At 34.0% G+C, this 22,153-nt stretch overlaps 2 protein-coding genes across 2 annotated transcripts in view; one reads left to right on the top strand and one right to left on the bottom strand.

The window, feature by feature from the left end:
- The window catches only part of LOC136043064 (coronin-7-like), a gene marked incomplete in the record, with an annotated part of 162,557 nt that extends 155,137 nt beyond the window's left edge, over nucleotides 1–7,420 (top strand). Inside the window, 2 exon segments of the mRNA XM_065727976.1 lie at nucleotides 499–634; nucleotides 4,272–7,420. Coding sequence (XP_065584048.1) covers nucleotides 499–634; nucleotides 4,272–4,486 — 351 coding nt within the window.
- A 3,373-nt stretch (nucleotides 7,421–10,793) lies between these two features.
- Nucleotides 10,794–21,852, bottom strand: LOC136043070 (ubiquitin-fold modifier 1). The gene is made up of 4 exons (XM_065727990.1): nucleotides 21,686–21,852; nucleotides 15,812–15,868; nucleotides 13,702–13,832; nucleotides 10,794–10,947 (listed from the first exon to the last, which is right to left on the bottom strand). Exons 1-4 carry the CDS (start codon nucleotides 21,805–21,807, stop codon nucleotides 10,844–10,846), a joined length of 414 nt encoding a protein of 137 aa, XP_065584062.1. The 5' UTR covers nucleotides 21,808–21,852; the 3' UTR covers nucleotides 10,794–10,843.
- Nucleotides 21,853–22,153: the final 301 nt, after the last annotated feature.

Raw genomic sequence — 22,153 nt, 5'->3', positions numbered from 1 at the left:
AATCTTTACTATATTTTGGAATCAAGTGGGCACCGTATAAAACTAGGAGACTGAGAAAAGTTTCCATCTAACTCTTTTTTTTAACAAAGTTTCTTTGGAAATTTGCTGATGGGGCTCTTTGTGTCTATGCTTGGTAGTTTAGTCAAGCATGCTTGTGAACCTCATGTTAAGTCAATGTTCAGAGGATATGTGCATTATATATGCCTCTTGTCTAACCAAACGGATTATACAAAGTTCATGAAGCAGCTGGAAAGCGAAATATCACCATTTGTAATGATTATTTCTCATTATAAACAGAAATTGAAACAATTTAGAAACACACTTGATCATCTCTTATTCGTTGATTCTCATTTTTTAACATAATAAATATTTTTAAGAAAACTTGCGGTAACAACAGTATTTCTTGCTTAATGAAACAGCCTTCCCAAAACTAAACGAACAGCTTTTCCTCTCCCTCCCCCTGATTTATTGAAAATAATTCTATATATTTTCTTTCAGATGGGCTACTTCCAAGATGACCTCTTCCCGCCAACAAGAAAACTTTGGTGCCCAACCATGTCGTCCGATGAATGGTTTGCCTCTAAAAATAAGGAGCCACCAAGAGTCAGCTTACAGCCAGAGGGAATGCCTAATTGTATGTATTATTTAATTGGGGAGCAAAGTTGAACTAGAATGGGATCTACTTTATTGTTTAATTAGCATAGGTTATCATACTAATGCCCTGTTTATTCTGATGTACGCTGCTGAATCATGGCATGCTAATGCCAGGCAGAAGCTTCGGGTCCTGATCTTTGAAAACTGAAGAATCCTGAAAGAATGCCTCTGAAGAATCATGAAGATAAACTGGAAAGATCTAGTCCTGAAATTTTGAGGTTCGAAAAATCAACGAACAGCCTCTTATTACAAATATTATTCGGGAATGCCGATGGTAATATCTAAGCCATGGCTTAAAAATGGGGGACCTCGGAGCTCCCAAGGTATCCAACAGGATCAAGTAGGAGAGGTTTTCCCAAGTACACCCTGTGCCGCATATATCAGTTAGATCTTCGCTCTCCAAGCATGCTCCTGGAACCTGAGAGGGAAGATATGCCGGCTGCTATAGGGTATCACAAAGACATAGAGTCTTTGTCCATATCCTTGGTGCCTCTAGAGGTACATGAGGATCTGAGAGGTAAAGTATTTTCGGGTAAACGCGAAAAAAGAACCAGAGCTAAGAGCTTATATGGCACTTGTAACGAGGCCAGAAGAGCTAAGAGCCAAGAGCTCATTTGGTATGAGCTCAAACAAAATTCTAAGAATTAATAGATTGATTCAAAAGGAAAATCAGAGGCTTAATACCGGTCGGGATTTAAAATAAGAGCTCTAAGTCACGATGTCCTTCTAAATATCAAAATTTATTAAGATCCGATCACCCACTCTTAAGTTATAAATACCTCAATTTTTCTAATTTTTCTTCTTCCTTTAGCCCCCCCCCCCCCCCCTCCAGATGGTCGAATCTGGGAAAACGACTTTATCAAGTCAATTTGTGCAGCTCCCTGACACGCCTACCAATTCTCATCGTCCTAACACGTCCAGAAGCACGAAACTCGTCAATCACGTATCTATGACATTTGCTTATTCAATCCTCCAAGCTTCATCCCGATTCTTCCACTCTAAGCGTTTTCCAAGATTTTCGATTTCCCCCTCCAACTCCCCCCAGTGTCAACAGATCTGGTCGGGATTTGAAATAAGAGCTCTGAGACATGAATTCCTTCTAAATATTAAATTTCATGAAGATCCGGTCACCCGTTCTTAAGTTAAAAATACCTCAATTTTTCCAAATTAACACCCCCCAGCTCCTCCAAAGAGAACGGACCCGTTCCAATTATGTCAATCACGTATCTAGAACTTGTGCTTATTCTTCCCATCAAGTTTCATCCCGATCTCTCCACTCTAAGCGTTTTCCAAGATTTCTGATTCCCTCCTCTAACCCCCTATGTCCCCGGATCCAATTCGAGTCAAAAATGGAGCATCTGAAACATAAGATCCTTCTATCTTATTTTATCTAAAAATACCCCAATTTTCACGTTTTCCAAGAATTCCAGTTTCCCCCTCCAACTCCCCCCAATGTCACAGGATCTGGTCGGAATTTAAAATAAGAGCTTTAAAGCACAAGATCCTTCTAAATATCGAATTTCATTAAGATCTGATCACCGTTCGTAAGTTACAAATACCTCATTTTCCGAATTACCCCCCCCCCCCCCCCTCCAACTCCACCAAAGAGAGCGGATCCGGGTTATGTCAGTCACGTATCTTAGACTTGTTTTTATTCCTCCCATTCAGTTTCATCCTGATCTCTTCGCTTTAAGTATTTTCTAAGATCCCCCCCCCAACTGCCCCTATCCCAATGACGCTGGATCCGGTTGAAATTTAAAATAAGAGATCTGAGTTACGAGGTCCTTCTAAATATGAAGTTTCATGAAGATCTGATCGCTCTTTCGTAAGTTAAAAATACGCCATTTTTCTTATTTTTCAGAATTAACCCCCCCAATAGAGCGAATCCGTTCCAATTATGTAAATCGCGTATGTAAGACTTGCTTATTTTTCTCACCAAGTTTCATCCCGATCCCTCCAATCTAAGCGTTTTCCATGATTTTAGGTTCCCCCACCCCAGACTTCCCCCAATGTCACCAGATCCGGTCAGGATTTAAAATAAGAGCTTTGAGACACGATATCCTTCTAAATATCAAATTTCATTGAGATCCGATCACCCGTTCGTAAGTTAAAAATACCTCATTTTTTTCAAATTTTTCAGAATTAACCCCTCCCCCAACTACCTCAAAGAGAGCGGATTGTCAATCATGTATCTAGAACTTGTGCTTATTTTTCCCACCAAGTTTCATCCCGATCCCTCCCCTTAGGTGTTTTCCAAGTTTTAGGTTCCCCCCTCCCAACACCCCCCCCCCCCCCAATGTCACCAGATCCGGTCGAGATTTAAAATAAGAGCTCTGAGACACGATAAGAGACAAAGATTTTGTCTCTTAAGCCTATTTACAAGGAGGAAAAATGTATGGGAGGAAATAAGGAGGGTTTGCATGGGATGGGTTTTATTAAATTAATAAATGAGTAATTAAATTATTAAATAGGTTAGAGATATGGTTATATCTTGTCTTATAACGCTATAAATGCATTACTTGATCAAGCGAAAATGGCATCGGCTGATGAGCTTTGTTTGGTTAGATTCAGCCGACCCTGGATGGATCTCAAACAGCCAACACCAAATCACTATCTAGAATTCCAGATCCTCAAGAAACAAGTAAGGTATAATATAATTTACGATCGCAGATTTTCCGTTTTGGTATATCGATTAGAAAATCGAATTAGCCTAGTTTAAAACATCGAACCTACCTATTCGTACTGCTAACTATCAAATCACATATAATAGTCTAAATAGCACTATTGGATATTGTTTGAGGTGGCTTTTAGCGACCAATTATTTAATATTTAAAGGTATCATTTGTCTTGCGTTGTAACATTAGAATTGAATATTTCTGTTTAATTCTGGTTTAACTCGAAAACCTTATGATTTTTATGGCTTTGTCGATAACAGTATCCATTTTTTATATAATTTCAAGGGGTCAAGGTTTTATTTTGCGCCAGGTGTTACATTTCTTTTTAGATCACAAGTAATGTGACTTAAACATTCAGATTTGAATTATTCTGTTAGTCAAGAATTGCTATTAATTAGATACGATTGAGTAAACTGTAACGCATCTTAAAGTCGGTTACAGCCATGCCTATTTAAAGTTTTTCCGAGGGGAGGGAAGTACCTTTAAAAAAAAAAAAAAATTCCTGGGAATTACTTAAAACTATTAAAGATTATCAACAAATTTTGAGATTCTAGAGGCCAAAAGTCTTTGAGTTGTACTTTTTAGGTTACAATAGAAGACTTTGATCAAATATATATATATATATATATATATATATATATATATATATATATATGACTGAAAGAGTGTTTGGAACTTCTTGAGAATCATTCTTCTTTAAAGGAAAATGTGACTTTGGACCAGGGTGAATTTTGCTTAACGTCGAATCAGCGTAAGTTCTCCTGATCGGAAAGTTTGTTATAGCAAAGTTTCGCGGTCTCAAACCCCCTCTTACTCTTTGAATGATAAAAGCTCGATAAGCTTAAGTTAACCTTAATTATGTAATTACAGATAGTTTGCCAATTCTTTCTTACTAACGCTAAATTTTCTCTAAATTCTTTGCCTGAAACAGTTTTTTTCCAGTGTACGGATTGAATGAAGCCATGCCTAAACTGCCTGAAAGTGGAGTCAAGGCCTCAGTTCCATCTCCAAAAATTGAGAATAGATGGCAGAAGGAACAACCCAAAAAAACTGAAGAGGATATACAACGTGTGATAAGTGATAGGTTAGCTGTTGATCTACGACTGGAGCAAGATAATAGGGAAGGTGTCGAGGAATCGGAGTGGGCAGAGGAGTAAAAATTGCTTTTGTAAATGAAAATTTTGTTTCAAAGTTTTTTTTATAGAAAAGGCTTCCCATTTTTTATTCCCTTTATGTGTTTTTTATTATTTTTTTATATGCTTGGCTTTAAAAGGGAAAAAGAGTCTTAATGTGTGTATTGGAATTTCTCTATAATTCTTAAAACATTGTTTGCTATGAGAAGGCCCATTTTTACCGTAAAGCCTGTTTTTGTGCGTTTATTTTGCTTGTTAAATGGAATTCAAATTTTAAATTTGTCAAAATTGAAACCAGATACACTGGAAACCTAGTCTTCAGCCCGTTAAAAATGATTGTTCAACCTGAAAAGAAAAATTTACTTTGTCTTTTTACTATTCAAGTATTATGAAATTGAAAATGTAGACTCAGCATTGTTTTTGCCTTTATACGAAAGGTTTGTTATTTTTATTTTTTTTTTTTTTGAATAAGAACATCAAAGAACAAAATAAAAGTCCCAAAAATACACTAGGCTGTTTTCTCTAGAACAGGGACGTAATTTGCTATGGGACCGGGGGGCAACTGCCCCTTCCAGGCCCCTGTTTACAACCCCCACCTCGGGCTGAAGTTTAGTTTCTTCAGCAATCTTGCTAAAACTAAGCCTGCATACTTCAAGCCACCACATAACCACAGAAACGGGTCAGTTTTCACTGTCATTTTCATTTGATTTACGAAATTTGGCTTCAACTCCTCCCCCCCCCCAGGATTTTGATAAAATTATGCATCTGCTATAGAACTCAAAAGTGTTCTATAACATGCATTTATGAATCAATGAGTCTTCATTAAAATACAAGCTGCACAAAAATAATAAAGGGAAGATCTGCCGAGATATTTCGTGAATTATATAGGAGGTATTTCAAAGGAATTTAGCAATACATTGGCACTATTTTATAGTGTAAATATATCGATAAATTCTATAAAAATGTTCAGTTCAGTCAACACTCGTTTATTCTATAAAAAAGCATCAAAGAACAAAAAGAAAGCCCCTAAAACACATGGGGTTTTTTTTAAGGGTGCTAGCATTGTACAGATAACTACGCCCTTTGTTGTTATAAAGGATCGAGAGGTATTTGTGCTTTAGTGTGTTTTTAGTTTTACCTTACTTACTATTTATTTCTATATACTGTGGGTCTATAGCTTACTTTAGCTTAGTATAGCAGGTTTAGCATAAAATGCATTTCGGTTTTATCTGTGTCCGATATATTTTGTGTTAGATTATTAGTTATCGAGAGTGATAGTAACACAGGGATTCCAGAAAAAAGGGTTTTGCCCTTTAAGAGAATTTTCGGAATTATCTTGTTTGAACTAATCGAATTTTGTAACAATATTCTGTAACCATTAATTCTCATTATATATTCATTTCTACTTATAAGGTCGACTCATAAGTGACTTCTGTCTTTTCATCAAACATACAATTTACTTTCGTTGAATAGCAAAATTGTAATAATTTGTTATGCATTCGCCCCTGTTATGTATGGCTTTCTCCCATCATCCTGGCCATTGCATCAATTCCATCCTTTTAAAATATGATTGTTTTGGACAGGAAGAAGTTTTAAACAGACTTGCTCTTCAGAATTAAAGTTTTTCCATTCAAAAAGTTTTTGTACTGAACGGAACAGGTGGTAGTCTCTGGGGGAAGGTCAAGAGAGTAAAGATGGGTGTTGCTGGTGGGGTGGGTGGCTGAAGAGGAATGATGCGGGTGTTTGGCGCTATTGGTTTGTTTAAATCTAACGACTTTAACTAGCTAAAAACTCTAACGATGAAATCTCTTAGCATATTTACATTTTTAATTTTATTTTGGGTGCTATACTACTTGTATCGCTGCTATTATAATCAATTCAGAGGCATACCTAATCAACATCCAGTTCGAAACAAAAATTATTTTCAGACTATAGTCTAATCAACCACATTTTTTTATGCTTAAGTGTTTGTAAATATTTAAATTCGACTTTTCGTAGCGGCACAGTCGATATGCTCTTGGCTATTCCGTCATTTTCTTTGCTGTCAGTTGCACGTGATAGCTCTGATCTCCTAATTTTATTGTGTCAGTATTTTTAATAGATTATTATTATTATTAGTTTCTCTTTGTCATTGCAAGAAACACTTCTGAAATTCTTTTTGGTATTAAAACATTAAACTCATCAGGGATTTCTGCTTGACAATGAGACATTTCTAAAAATTATTTGCCACTTTTATTGATGTTAATATCTAAAGAGCTCAATGAAATTTTGTCATTAATATTTTTGATCTAACAGTCATAGTTTTAATGTTGTCTGTTCTAGATCAAGTTGATATCAACAGTGTATAGAAGTTTATAGCAGAGCCTACTTTTATCGTTTTTTTTTTACTATTAATACAGTTTTGATTATTTCCCTTCCCTCTCTCTATATCTATCTCATTCTTTATATCTCTTTTTCTTCTTTTTTAATCACGAAACCAACAAAGTTTGACAGTATACTTTTGGAATTTACTCTTATAGGATAGTGGTTTATTTCATGTAAACGATTTTTGTTCTTCCAGGTACTCGTGGTACTGTTTTTTAAGCTTATTGCATTCCTTTTTTTCCGATTTATAGACTAGGGAAAATCCGTGCTAAACTCTTTCATTTTTTTAAGTTAAAAGCCTAAACTCTGCACTGTAGTTTTTATTTAGATTATTTATAATTGTTTTGTTTAGTTTGCATTAACCGAAATATCCGAAGCTCCAGAAAAGTTATTCCTGCTGTCTGTTTTACGCACAATTTTATTGCTTCAGGATTTTACTTACATATTGAACATATTAAATTGCATTTGCGGGTGCTTGTAACTGTGTATCTCTTTTTTCTATTCCAGGAATATTTTTCCAGAATGAGCTTTCATTTTTGGGTCCAACTTTTATTCGTATTAAATCATTTGTAATAAATTTATGTGTGCTTTGAACTTTTACTGTTTTTTTTTTATCAAGCAATTCAGGTTATTTGGCAACGTTTTCTTTTGTAGCCTTCCCGAAACCATAAGGTGTATTAAGGGGGGAGGGGTACCCGTTTTGAACATTCCTCCATTCTCAACCCCCAAATATTTTGTTGACTCACTGGAGACCGTTTGACAAAGTCCACGAGAGGTAAACCTCTGCTTATTTTTCTTTTTTTGGTTAACCCGTTCTTTCTGTAAAAAATCTCTCCCCCCCCGTGAACAAAATTATTTTGGTAACTCCCCAGAGAAAATCTTGGATACAGCCTTGGGTGTATCTCAGATTGACACTTGTGACGGCCTTTGTGCCCACCCAGTTTAGGCCAAAATAGCCGAGTCAAAGTTCGAGTCAATGAAAAATGTGCCAGAGAGTTTTATGTTGGACTAAACATGGTCGATGTCACTGGTAGATCGGTAATTGCGCATATGCATAAAATGTTGCGTTTTACTTCGTATTGAAACTCTGTCTGGTAGAAAGGCTATTAGAATATCTGTTAATTTACCAGGAACATTGGATCACATTGTTGGTAACACCTGTTACCAACTCTGGGATAATCTTTCTAAGAGAACACATGCTTCGGCAAACTTTGCGGCCGAATTTCAATACTGTCTAACGGTTATCAAGTCAATCGAAGCTTATTTAATTTTATCAATAAACTGGCATTGCATGCAGATTCCTACAAAAACAAATAGAAAGTGCCGTATCTTTATACTCATTAATCTATACCACAATGTAAAGAACGGATACAGATAGGGCGTACCCATTTGTTCTACAGTAGTAATTTTTATAAATAAAAAAAAATACAGAATCCTTAACCCAGGGCTACTTAGACCGCAAGTTCTTAAGTTGCACTCAGATGGGTTTAACTTTTAAAGAAATAGTGCCAAATCTTAAACCCTAGGTCTCAAAATCTAGTTTTTATTTCTTAATATCTATTGGTTAAGCAATGGATATCTATCTAGAGCTGTACTACATTTGCAAGTCAGATTTAGTGTACATTCACAAACCACGAAGCGGGATAACTCATATTGTCGATGCTGACTCAAAACCCTAGAATTTCTAGTCTAAAAATGAAAAAAAACGGTCAAAACTCTGATTATTCATTACATAATTTAGGCCTATATTATATATATTTGGATTTAGCTTATATCCGCTACTGATTTCTTTAATAGCCTTTTTTGAAGTATCGTGTGAATTTTTGTAAACAATAGGAAAAAAAAACTTCATAAAAAAATTGGCCACGACACCATAACACCAAAAATTTCGATTCATGGTATGAATTTGATATCAACCGGGTACTAACTAAATACTGGCTGTTTTGTCAGTTCAAAAAAAAATGAAATGATAGATTTTAAACAGTATTTTTAGTCTTCCTGCTCTTTAAGAGCTGTCTCAACTGCAAGAAGTAAAGGAAACAGAAGTTAACTGGAAAAACAAAACATACACGAACTAAAACAAATTGCAAAGTAATAGAAAACATCAGTAAGAAAAGAACTGTACTATAGAGACACCCCAGTTATCTCCAGTTTGCGTTTAAATTTGAATATCAGTTTAACTAAATGAAGAAAGCTAGTTTGTCCATTAGTTGTGATAATTCATTATTCCCGTATTTTTCTTTATTTAGGCTATTTATATCCACTATTATCTTTTTCATATATTTTATTTAATTGTTTATCAGCAGATTTAATAATCTAGATATGATAAATCGAATGAATTTATGTATATCTCAGTATTTCCCTTTTTTCTCTTTTTTTTCGAGTCAGAATTTTTTCAAGTTTCATTGTGATTATATATAACTACACTTTTGAATTAGATCCAACGCTTGCCCTAAAACATTCAGTCATGCTTCAAGATGCGATTAGAAACTGCTAATCTTGTCGAAAGCCACCCGTAGATCTGGTGCCAGTATTCAAAGAGCTCAAATATAATTGGGGCCTTTAAAACTAAAAAGGATAGCAGGAACATTGAGACGAAAAGAATACAGATGAAAAGAGCACAGCAATGCGAATTGTAGGCTCTTTAACCTGACTGACAAAAGCTTACAACAGGTTCTCCTTCAACGATAAGCAAAAACATCCGAGATGTCCAAACTGAACCCCTTGGATATCAGTCTGATTGTAGATTCACCTCTGTCAATCTCATTTAAAAAAATAACATTTCATAGATAGGCAATTGATAATTTGGAGAAATTAGATGTGGTCCGAATAATGGTTCTGAAGAGGAACACAAGAGAATGCAAAGGAAGAACAAGAAATCAAGAAAGAAGGAATAGTGTAGAGTTTGCTCTCTGGGCCTAGGACGGTGTTATCCGTCGTTCACCTGCCACTTGAGTTCTCTACCACCCATTTCGACGCAAAATATTGCAGGCAGGGAATAAACAATCCCTCCGCATAGAGCGGATTATGCATAGAATAACTAAACCCATTTAGTGGTCGAAAAAAGAAACCAAAGAGTAGGAAGAAAAATTGAAGACCAGGGGTCGGCTCCTATAAGAATTTCTATTCATTTGAGCCCTTTCTGTAGTTTATACGACCATCTCTTCCATAAGAACCTTATATGCCCCTGGGAAATAACATACAGCGCTTGCCCCCGCCCTCTGGGGTATTATAAATATACACTAAAAATAGTAATATTCCTATGCTCAAAAACATCTAGATGGGGTACCGACATATGTACAAGCATAAAACACATTTAAATCTCTCCACTCTCCCGACGTTCTATCCAATATTTCCCAACTATCAAATATATTGGAAAATTTTCCATTATAATGGAAGAACTGAGCGGGAATATCTTGGTAGAACCTCAACACAAATATTCCATTTTAATTCAAAAACCTTTTGACTACTTTGAACCAATTGGCTATCTCAAAAATTGTATCAGATGTATTTGAAGAAAACAGGGTGTAAGGGGGGAGGGGTCTAGTTGCCCTCTGATCCCTTTTGAATCTTAAAATCGGAATTGAGACTTTTAGCTTCCATTGAAATTAGCCAACTCTGAATTTTATACGATCACACTTTCTATGAAAATGTTATATGCCCCCGGGGGTATATATGTATGTAAGCCTGAACCTGAAAAGAGCCTTTAAAAGATCCCAAGTACTGTTTTTTTAAGTAGAAGAAGAGGAAAAGGTATACTAATAGATAAAACAGCTGTCCTTAGCTATTGATACATCAGAAATTTACATTCTCCATCTCTTTTTTGCCGGGTCTATTTCTAGTTTGTTTTTTGTTGTTGTTTTTTTTATCAGACATAAATTTCGACAACCTTCAGTGATCCCTATACCTTGCTACATAGAAGAAGAAGAAGTCACTGCTGTCAACAAAGCAAAAAAGTCCTTGCAAGTAAACCGCATCCATATAACATTTACTCCAAATTATTAAAAAAGGAAATAATTAAAACAAACAAACATTTAAGGAGGAATGGTAGGTAGTTGTAAAGCCAACGCGATCACGAGGAATGAGCCTTAGCTCCGATCCATGCTTCAAAAAGACATTACCTAAAAAATAAGGCCTACTTTAAAAACTATTATTAAAAAAGTAAAACAGTTCAAAATAGGGATGATACCTTTTTATTGACAGTGAAATATAAAATTATTTAACTGGATATTTCGAACACATATACAGTGTTCATCATCAGCAGTAAAACTAAAAGACATGAATAAAAATAAACAGAATTTATACCTAATAAAATAATTACATATAGTTTATTGCTCTTATTTTTTTCAATGCAACAGCCGAGGCAAATCTCCTTGACCTTTTCGGTTCCGGTTCATTAGATTTAACTGTCGTATTACGTGGCTGAGGTCATAGCTCTTAGGTGAAGTGATATTTACTTCATTTGACCTCAGTAAATTATCATAAATTGAGTTCAATCCAAATTCACCTGTATCTCTGTTTATGGAATTATTCTTGAATAGAATTTTTTTTAATTTCGATTGTTTCCCTGAAAGTTTGCTTTAAACCTTGGTCCCTAGAAATCAAAGAAACATTTTCAAACAAAATAAAATGATTTGGAAAATTAAAGATATGCTCCGCGAGGGCCGACGTGAAATCTTCAGGTTTGGTATTTTGCTTTAAAGACGATGAAATGGAATTATGATGTTGTAGCAATCTCGTTCTTAAATTCTGGTTAGTACGTCCCACATAAGAGCTTCCACAAGTACATGGAATTTTATAAACCCCACTTTGTTGCTCTACGGAAGTCCGATCCTTTCCAGAATTTAAAAAACTTGCCAAAGTATTACTACCTCTTAAAGCTACCTTTAAACCATTATTTTGTAAAATTCTTTTAAGTTTTTCACTCAAACCTGGAACATATGGTAGAGAACAAAAGATATCTTTCTTTTCTGTTGTTTCCAGAATATCGTCAGAACATTCTAGAAATTTTTTCCTTCTTTTCGAAAAAGTCTGGTCAACTAACCAACCCGGATAATGGTTACTTATTAAAATGTCTTTTAGCAATAATAATTCCTCCTCAATGAATTTTGGAGAACAAATTCTAAAAATGCGGTCAGTTAAAGATATGATTAAACCAATTTTTACTTGGCGGGCATGACCGAAGAAAAGTGACAAAAATCTGTTATTGTTAGTAGGTTTTCTGTAAATCTTAAAATCCAGACTATTTTCATTTTTTAAAAGAAGGACATCCAGAAAAGGAAGTTTATTATCCTCTTCTAATTCTATTGTAAATTTTAAATCCCCTCCCCAAAAATTAAGATGTTCTAAAAAACTTTTTAATTCCTCCACCCCATAATTCCATACTGAAATTATGTCATACATATATCTCCCCCAAAATTTATGTTTTAAAAAATATGAATCTAACGCTATTGAAGCGTTAGATTCGAAGTTATCTATGTATATTATTAAAAAAGGCAACATTTCACGGGAGAAACAATTAGTACGTATATTAAGCCGATTTCCTATAAATCAAAGGCAATGTCAAAGTGGAAAAATTGACAAAAACAAAAAAAAAAGAAATGAAGTCTATAGAAAAAAGAAAATACAGAGAAGAAGCTTTCTATGCTAATGGTGGCTTTGCATGGCCCATTTCTTTCTTTTTTAAACTTCTAAGTTGAAAAAATAGTTTGCATCAAATGGGTGACAGATCAGTCGAAGAATAAAAATAAAGAAGAGAAAGGACAATAAACTAATTTGATTAGTATTTGAAACTGATTGCATTGAGAACAGAAGTAAAACAACCTAAAAATTTACATAAGGAAAAAAAATTTCGACTAGTGGAAGGTCAACAGGCAAGAGTTTCCCACAAATCTTTATTTCAAATTGTCAATAACCTTCAAGAAAAAGCGAAAATGATTAGTTTATTTCAATACTTAGCACAAAAAAGATGGGAAATTATTTTAAAGAGAAAGCTAAATTATTTAAAAATTACTTTAAAGAGTCCAGTGGTTGCAAAAAAAGAGATATTTAACTTAGATTTGCAAAGTTTCATTGCAATAGTCAAACATTTTAAAGTTATTGCTTGCTCCTCAAAGAGGCCAGCTAAAAGGAGAATTCGCATAACAGGGTATTATAAATACGAAATGGCCATTATGTAACTAATAAGATGTTTAGAAGAAAATTGTAAATATATACTTGTTGTTTAGCCAGTAGCCCTCAACAATATACATTTATTAAAAGAAAAATAAACTTGAATCTTAGCATAATGCAAGCAAAATAATGAGTTTCTAAGTGATCATGCAGGTATTGATACTGAGATACAGAGATCCCACCCTTCTCAATAAAACTACAACAATACAGGAACTTTCTGACCAATAAAATATTGCTTGGTAATAGCTCAGAAGGGGAGTGGGTTGACTGCAGAGTACAGTTTCTATATCAAAGCGCTATATCATATTTCAGTAAGCTGAGCTAAGTTTTCCCATTGTACCTAAAACATATCACAAATTAATAGCTGAATGACTGTGTCAACCAACTTTCTAAGCTTTCAAAAATAAAAAGCTAGCCAAGGGACAGGTACAACTAAAAACATTCCGGGGAGGGGGAAGAGTGTAAGAAAGGCCAATTAGGAAAAGGGGTTAAAAAGGACGATACAAGAAATTATAGGAGAAGCTGTTAAAATTTCAAGGCTTCAGGGGAGGGCATAATATTCACGACATAACCAGGTAGGGGGGGGGGGGGCTTAACCCTTATACATTGGCTTCTTAATCTAGTTCTATCCTACCAAGAAAGTTAAATATGACTAAAAAATTGGCACTCTTATACTTTAAGTAATACAAATTTTGCAAGCTAACCTGCTGTTTGCTGTGGATTGATTCCAGCGCCATCATCAGTTATAATTGCAGATGTTGCTGCAGGCACCCTGAACTCTTCTGCTGCAAATTTTAAGACGGCAGTGAAAGGGGTTGCCTCAGGAACACTCAAACTAAAAGGGTATTGATTGTTGGAAATCGTAGGTTAACTACAACTATGAGTTTATCTATACTACAACATTCACCCAGAAACTTTAGTGTCTAACAAACAGCAAAAAAAAAATGAAAGATGACAAAGTATAATTTAACATCTTAATTACATAAAACATTAAACCAATAGAGAAGCATATTAGCCTAAATTTCTAAAGTAAACAGCAAGTTGTAAAAAAGAAAATTCAAAGGGCGAAAAACCTAAGAAATAATATAAAAAAGGGAAAAAGCTGTAATCTAAAGAGACTAAATTGACTACTCACAGGAAACTTGTGTCAACCAAAACAAGTATTATTATATTTATGTGATAACTTTCAACCAAAAGCACTTCAGTGCTTAATAAACAATAAAAATTTTAAAATATAAAAATAAGTGGCAAAAGACAATTAAAATCGTGATTTCTTAATCTAAATACCCATAGAGAAACACGCCAGATTAAATTCTTAAAAAAAAAGTCATAAAAAAGAAAAAAAAAGAAAACCAACACTTTTGAAGCAAACAAAAGAAGCTGAGAAACAAAGGACTATAAAGACTAGAGACAAAGAAAATTCTGTTAGCCAAATTTTGCATTGGAAATTCATATTTCAGACAGCCTTATAAAATATAAAGAAAAAAGTGAGAAAATTGCCATTTTTAGGCAATTGAATGAGAAGACATGCAAAGAAAACATCTTAGGGGAAATTTGACAGATATCATTAGAGATTTCCCAAAGATAGAGATGTACGTTTTCTTTTTTTCAGAAAAAACACTTTTTACTATGTAGGCTTGGTTCCATCTCCAAATTTTCCATTTTTTCCAAAATTTGTTCTTTATTATTATAAAATGGCTGTTAAAACAACTTCGTTCATAGTTTGACTCCTCCCCAGGTCCAAAATGAACTACCAGGTCCAAAATGAACTGGACGCTTCCCAAGTTAGAACCACAAAAATGAATTACCAGGTCCAAAATGAACTGGACGCTTCCCAAGTTAGAACCACACAGCAATCCTATTTCTTTAGGATACCTTTTTGATCCCTCTAAAGATTGATCCGTGGATTAATCAAAAGTATTAAAATGACATGCAACAGAATTCCACAATGCGTTTTTTCTAGAACAGTCATGAACCAAATCCATAACTGCTTCTGCATAAACATGATTTCCAAGTTCTATTATAGCCTCCAGATGAGAAATAATTTGTTTAACGTCAAATTTCCTATTGGGAAGATTTTTCAGAAAAGAAATAAACTCCTCAAAAAAGTATAAACTATTCTTGCAAAAATAAACAGCGTTCTCAGGTTCCTGCTTAAACACTTCAGTGAAGAGTTCTTTTGCTTTGTTTGGCAAACAAATGTCTAGAAACCACTCAAGTAATTTAGCTTGAACTATTTGCATATTTTCGCATGTATAATCCTTATTGAATAATATATACAGTCTAATTTCTATATTCGCCTTTGACTCTTCTAAAATTTCTATAGTTGTTTCTGGGTTTTGTAAGAGTTTTTGTAAAATAACATAGCTCATCAACTTCATTTCATTTGTACACAAAGCATTAGATTCCAATATGCTAATTCGAAGTTTTATTTTCGTGACCATTTTTGACAAATCATCTTCCCAGATATAATCCTTTGCAATTTGTAAAACCAGTTTTAAGATTTTGTCAGTCAACCCATAATTAGTTAAAAAACTTTCAAGCAGCATTTCGTAAGAATTTTCCAAGGTTGATACACTAATATTAGCTTGTTTTATACAAACATCAAGGTCATGAAGCCTTCCTGCTTTCTCAAAACTTACAAGTAGAATTGAAGAGGCATGGGCATATTTGAATGCATTTGAAATGGAATCTCTATTCCATGATTCTTTGTATTTGGCTGACTCTAAAATACTTGGAAATTGTCCAGCAGCAAACAGTAACTGATAGATTTCACTCATACTGAACTAATAGTAAACAAAAATCACAACTCACACTTTAAAAGGTAGTTTTGGGTCAGACGTAAGGGTAATCTTGAATGTCACCTTGGATCTGAAAGAAAAAAAAAGGAAGTAGAATACATTATTTGTTGGTCATTTTCAATACTGTTATTAAACTTGCTGTTTGACGAAGATCCAAAAAGCCATTTTTAAGAATGAATGTTTTAGGGAATTCAGAAATAATTTTCAGGGTAAGCCACAACACCAGCAAGAAGTGTGATTTTAGCTTAAAATTTTCAAATTTCATAAAAGGTCTATCTTATAACAAAAAAATCTCTCTCTTATCCACTTCTCACTACTCTTTGCAGTAATGAAGTATAACAGACAAGATATAATTTACGTCTTGACTGAATAGTGATAACACACTGATTATAAATAAAAAATTTCTACAGTTTAATGAAATACTTTTTAAGATGTCTAACAAATGAGAATTGAATGAAATCCCAGATTTATTTCCAACCTAGGAATCATCATTATTTATATCTATCTTTTCATCAACCAAAACCATGTAAATTTAGTGCCAAAATCACAAATTCTCTAAATTTATATGGAAAGGAAATTTCATCTTAGAAATTAATAAGATTACAGCTTCATAGTTTTTTAAACAACCTTTCCTTCTTCTTGTTCATGGTTGCAGCAGCATGGTTGACAGCCAAATGTTGTGCTAAAAAAATAATTTTGGCCCAAACAAGGACAAGAAGCTAAAGAACAAAAAATTCTAAGATATCCAATCAATTTGTAAACAATACACAACTTCTGATTAGAAGTTTACAGTTCACCATCTTGAAAAACAAGGAAAATCACATTTTAGTATGGGTAGCATGGCTTTTGTGTCTCATCCCTCCCCAAGGGTGATTGTATCAAACCAGAGGCTGTATATAATCATGAGAGGGGCTCATTTGAATTAATATAAAAAGTTCTACCACCATTTTTAAGACATGAAAGAGACCACACAAATACCAGTGCTATTTTATGTACAAAAAATAATGATTTTTCCCCAAATAGTTAAAAAACAGCATTATCTTTCAGTTGTCATGTTGCAAACATCTGCAAAAGAAATAACTTTCACAATTGAATATTATTGGGATTGAAAACAACAAATGGGTTGCACAACTGAAGTTTACTTTTACTTTCTTTTACTTGTTACTGAACTTACTCTCCTACCCTGTAAGATTATCAAAGCTGAATCTCCCTACACTTGTTTACATGAGAAATAAAGGGGATGCCATTTTACCCAACAAGTTATTGTGGACTAATACTCTCCCAGCATTATTCCCCACTGTTGGTACTAACTCAAGAACTAGAGGTCATCACCTGAAACTTGTCAAGCAGTCTACAATATCTAGAGTCTCCACTCAATTTGTTTCATCATGCATTGCCAACAGTTGGAACAAACTATCTAATGAAACAGTTACTGCTGAATCCATTGATGTTTTATATTGAAGGTTAGATGCTGAGTGGTCCTCCAGCAAGCGTAAACTCAATTGGGAGCATGAAACAGCACCTGGTCACTAATGGACTTTGAATAAAACTTAAGTCATCATTCTGGAGCTCAACAAGTAGAAATCCTTAGATTACTCCTAGCTGCAAATTAAGGTAATTACTTTTGTTTTTTTGTGGTTAGAAAACAACATTCCTGACCTGAGATACCCATAGTTTATCAAGAAGTATTGCTGTTTTGAATAATAGCTATCAGCTGTAGCTATATTAATATTGTAGACAAACTGTCTTCCTTCAAGTAGGTAAATAGCTGCACTGTTCTTAAATTTGGTCTATTATCTTAATAAGTAGCAATGACTAAGAAGTGGAAAAAGAGACTACGAGAATGTAATTTCAATTTATTCATTAGTTTCAAATATATTTTTATTACAGCATCATTGAACTGATTGAAGCAAAAAGGTTCATTAAAGTTGAAATACCAGAGAGACTGCCAAGTTTAACTATACAGAAAAACACTAGGTTACAAACCAAAATGGTTACAAACCAGAGACTATACAAGAAGCCAGGGTGATGCTTTGGAACTATGGTTTTAAAATTCAAGCTAACCAGCCAGGAATGAATATATAAATGGCAAAATCAGTCCCACTTGTATTATGTGTTTGATGTTGCAAAATGTGACTGTTAGTAATATCTTCAATCCATTAAATCTCACCTGACCTTATTATGATAACTGGACAAAAGCATAGCTACAGACAAAAAAACTTCAAGAAGGTGATGTTTAAGAAGCAGCTAAGGAATTTAAAAATCATGTTAACCTTTTGTCAAGTGAGAATGTCCTCATGGTGCCAAAACATTCTTTAGTTAGGGAATTTCACTGATGAGATTTGAGAGCAAACAAACTAAGAAAATATTTCTGTTTTACAGAATATTTTGGTTCAAGGCCAAGATGATGCTAATATACTTGAAATGGTTGTATATAGAGGACTAGAGATGGAAATATATTTTTATTACAGCATTATTGAACTGATTGAAGTGGAAAGGTTCATTAAAGTTGAAATACCAGAGAGACTGCCAAGTTTAACTAATCAATTAAATCTTACCTGACATTACTATGATAACCAGACAAAAGCATAGCTACAGATAAATAAACTTCAAGAAGGTGATGTTTAACAAGAAGCTAAGGAATTTAAAAATCATGTCGACCTTTTGTCAAGTGAGAATGTCCAACTAGCTTCAGAACTTTCCTTAGTTAAGCAATAAGTGACAAGAGTTGAAGGCCAACAAACTAAGGAGAATATTGTTTTACTTAATGGTATGATCATAATCCAAGATACTCTTAAGAATTCATTTGAAAAGGTTATACACAAAGGACTAGCTTACAAGCCATAAATAAATTTTGATCACAATGCTGTTGAATTTAATGAAGCAAAAAGATTCATTAAAGTCATGTTGCTGGAGAAACTTCCAGGTTTAATTGTAATGAAGAACATTAGAAAACTAGTGAGCAACAAGAAACCTGGAGGAAGCTTTTAACTTATTGTTCTAAAGATTCAAGATCTTGGAAAGGGGTTAGGTTAAGAAAATGAAATTTTCAAGGATGGGTCTACAGACTACAGTATGTCCAAGAGAGGTATTTTGAAGTACTCATCTCTATTTCTTCTCTTTCTAGAGGGCAGTGACCTTTGATGACTTTTAAAAATCTTTTAGTTATGAAAGTGAAACCTGGCAAAACAGATCTTTTGCTTAAATGAAGTATAAGAAAACTGTTTTTAGCTTCACAACTTTGCTCAATTCTAATTTAGGAGGTTTCAAAGATCTGTATATTAGGACTATATTTCACATATTTTGAAAAAAAATACTGGTATGGTTTAAAATTCTACTCAATTAACAGGAACTGAGCACTGGAAGAACTTCTCTGACTGCAACCTCCTTGGTCTTCTCAGAATGGCACAAAACATAGAGCTGTATAGGCAACAAATACATTTGCTCATGAGGAGAGAGGCCCCAAGACAACCACCAAGGCCAGAGGGGACTTAAGTCAAGTCAATAGGAATTGCATTTTAAGAACTATAACCAGAGAAAAAGAAACTAATAATTATGTTTTGTGAACATTTCAATAGGTAATAGACCTGTCAAGTAGTATGTTTTTGACCATGGAATCACTAATAAAATGTTTCATTTTCCTAACCAAGACTAACCCCTTTGAAAGATAGCAAAAAGTAGCTAAACTAGAATTTTACCAAGGATTGATATAACTTTTCTTGTACCTCATATGAAACACAATCTTGTGTCTCACATAACACTTTTTAGTCAATGTTGGTATTACCTGAACAATTGTTTTGGGTCATGAAACTATTGTTAATAGATACATTTTGACTTTTTGAACATATTTTCTCTCTTGTAAAACTACTGCAAACTCACCATTATGGAGTTATTATATATTTGCACATTAAGGGGGGGGGGAAGTATAGCACATATTAAATACAGCAATGGTTAGTTTATGTATTTAATATATGCTATACTTTACCCCCACCCCCCTAATATGCAAATATAGCCTATAGCCCAAATTTTTTTCTAAACTAGGCCTATTACAGATTTGCAATTTAAAATATCTGAATAACAAAAAAAGGAAATGATTGCAATTCTATATGCATAAATACAAGAATATTTGAGCTGGAATAACTCCATAATGGTGAGTTTGTGGTAGTTTTGCAAGGAGAAAAGATCTTCTAAAAGTCAAAATGCATCTATTAACAATAGTTTCATGACCTCAAACAATTGTTCAGGTAATACCAACATTGACCCATGTTTATTATACTCATATGAGGAGCAGTCTAGGCTAGATTTAGTCATGGTAGGCCTAGGCTATCATTTTTACAAGATTGTAAAAGGTCAGTTAGCCTAAATAGAGTATTGGTAAAATTTTAGTTAATTGACTTATTGCTATCTCAGAAAGGGTTTAGGTTAGGAAAATGAAACTTTCAGGGATGAATCTATAGACTAAAGTATGTCCCGGGAAGGTATTTTGAAGCAACTACCTCCACCCCTTCTCCCTCTAGAGGGTCCTGACTTTGATGACCTTTAAAAATATGTGTCTTATAAAAGTGAAACCTTGCAAAATATATCTTCTGCTTAATTGAAGTACAACAAAATTGTTTTAAGCTTCATAACTTTGCTCAATTCTTCCTGCTATCTCAGAAAGGGTTTAGGTTAGGAAAAACTTTCAGGGATGAATCTATAGACTAAAGTATGTCCTGGGAAGGTATTTTGAAGCAACTACCTCCACCCCTTCTCCCTCTAGAGGGCCCTGACTTTGATGACCTTTAAAAATATGTGTCTTATAAAAGTGAAACCTTGCAAAATATATCTTCTGCTTAATTGAAGTACAACAAAATTGTTTTCAGCTTCATAACTTTGCTCAATTCCATTTTATAAGGTTTTAAAGATATGCAAATACATTTCCTAAATTTTAAAAAAAAAACATTAATATGGCTCAAAATTCTACTTAAATAACAGGAATTGCAGTAAAATTCTAGTTAATTGACTTCTTGCTATCTCAGAAAGGGTTTAGGTTAGGAAAATGAAACTTTCAGGGGTGGGTCTACAGGCTAAAGTATGTCCTGGGAAGGTATTTTAAAGAACCCACCTCCACTCCTTCTCCCTTTAGAGGGCCCTGGAATTTGCCTACATGACAGGTTGACAAAACAACATTTTACCTGAATTTTCAGTTACTAGTTGCTTTTTTTCTGCCTTTAGTTCTGAAAATGCAATTCCTGTTATTTGAGTAGAATTTTGAGCCATATCAATGTTTTTTTTTCAAAATTTAGGAATTGTATTTGCATATCTTTAAAACCTTATAAAATGGAATTGAGCAAGGTTATGAAGCTGAAAACAAGTTTGTTGTTCTTCAATTAAGCAGAAGATCTATTTTGAAAGGATTTATCTTTTATAATACATATATTTTTAAAGGTCATCAAAGGTCAGGGCCCTCTAGAGGGAGAAGGAGTGGAGGTAGTTACTTCAAAACACCTTCCCAGATCAAACTTTAGTCTGTATATTCATCCCTGAAAGTTTTGTTTTCCTAACCTAAACCCTTTCTGAGATAGCAAGAAGTCAATTAACTAGAATTTTACCGGAATTGCATTTTCAGAACTAAAAGCAGAGAAAAAGCAACTAGTAAGTGAAATTTAAGGTCAAATGTTGTTTTGTCAAAATTTCAATAGGTATAGACCTGTCATCTAGGCAAATTTCAGGGCCCTCTATAGGGAGAAGGAGTGAAGGTGGGTGCTTTAAAATACCTTCCTGGGACACACTTTAGTCTGTAGATTCCTCCCTGAAAGTTTCATTTTCCTAACCTAAACCCTCTCTGAGATAGCAAGAAGTCAATTAACTAGACTTTTACCAAGGTATTTTTGAGAGTTTTACTTACCCCATTAGTTCACTATTTAGGCAAAAGTTGTAAATTAACAAATTGAACAATGGATGAGGTTGAGCTTCTATTATTGTCTTTCTTCCTTTGCTTGTAAATAAAGAGAGGAACGTGTTTAGCATTTACACGTTCACGCTGTCAACTTTCCGGTCCATAAATTTGCCCCTGAGCTTCCAAAAATGTGTCATTTTAGTGTGAAATGTGTCATTTTAAGTGTGAAATCTTAAGAACGGCCGGTTATTTTATTTCTTTTTTTTACTAGTCTATCATTGAACCTTATTCAAACGAGCCAGTTAACATGAAACATAATGAAATAGAAAAAAAAAATCCATACAAAACATTCACACAAAATGACTTAGCGTCAAGGCCAAATAAAAGGTGATTGGAGAAATTGGGCCCATTCAAATCCCAAATTCATAAGGACCCGGTATTACCGTTAAAATGAACAAAAAAAAAATCATATTGTTT

This window comes from Artemia franciscana, chromosome 2 (assembly GCF_032884065.1).
Source record: "Artemia franciscana chromosome 2, ASM3288406v1, whole genome shotgun sequence".
Lineage (NCBI taxonomy): Eukaryota > Metazoa > Arthropoda > Branchiopoda > Anostraca > Artemiidae > Artemia > Artemia franciscana.
The sequence above is the reverse complement of the archived record's forward strand: the minus strand, read 5'-3'. Positions and strand labels throughout refer to the sequence as shown.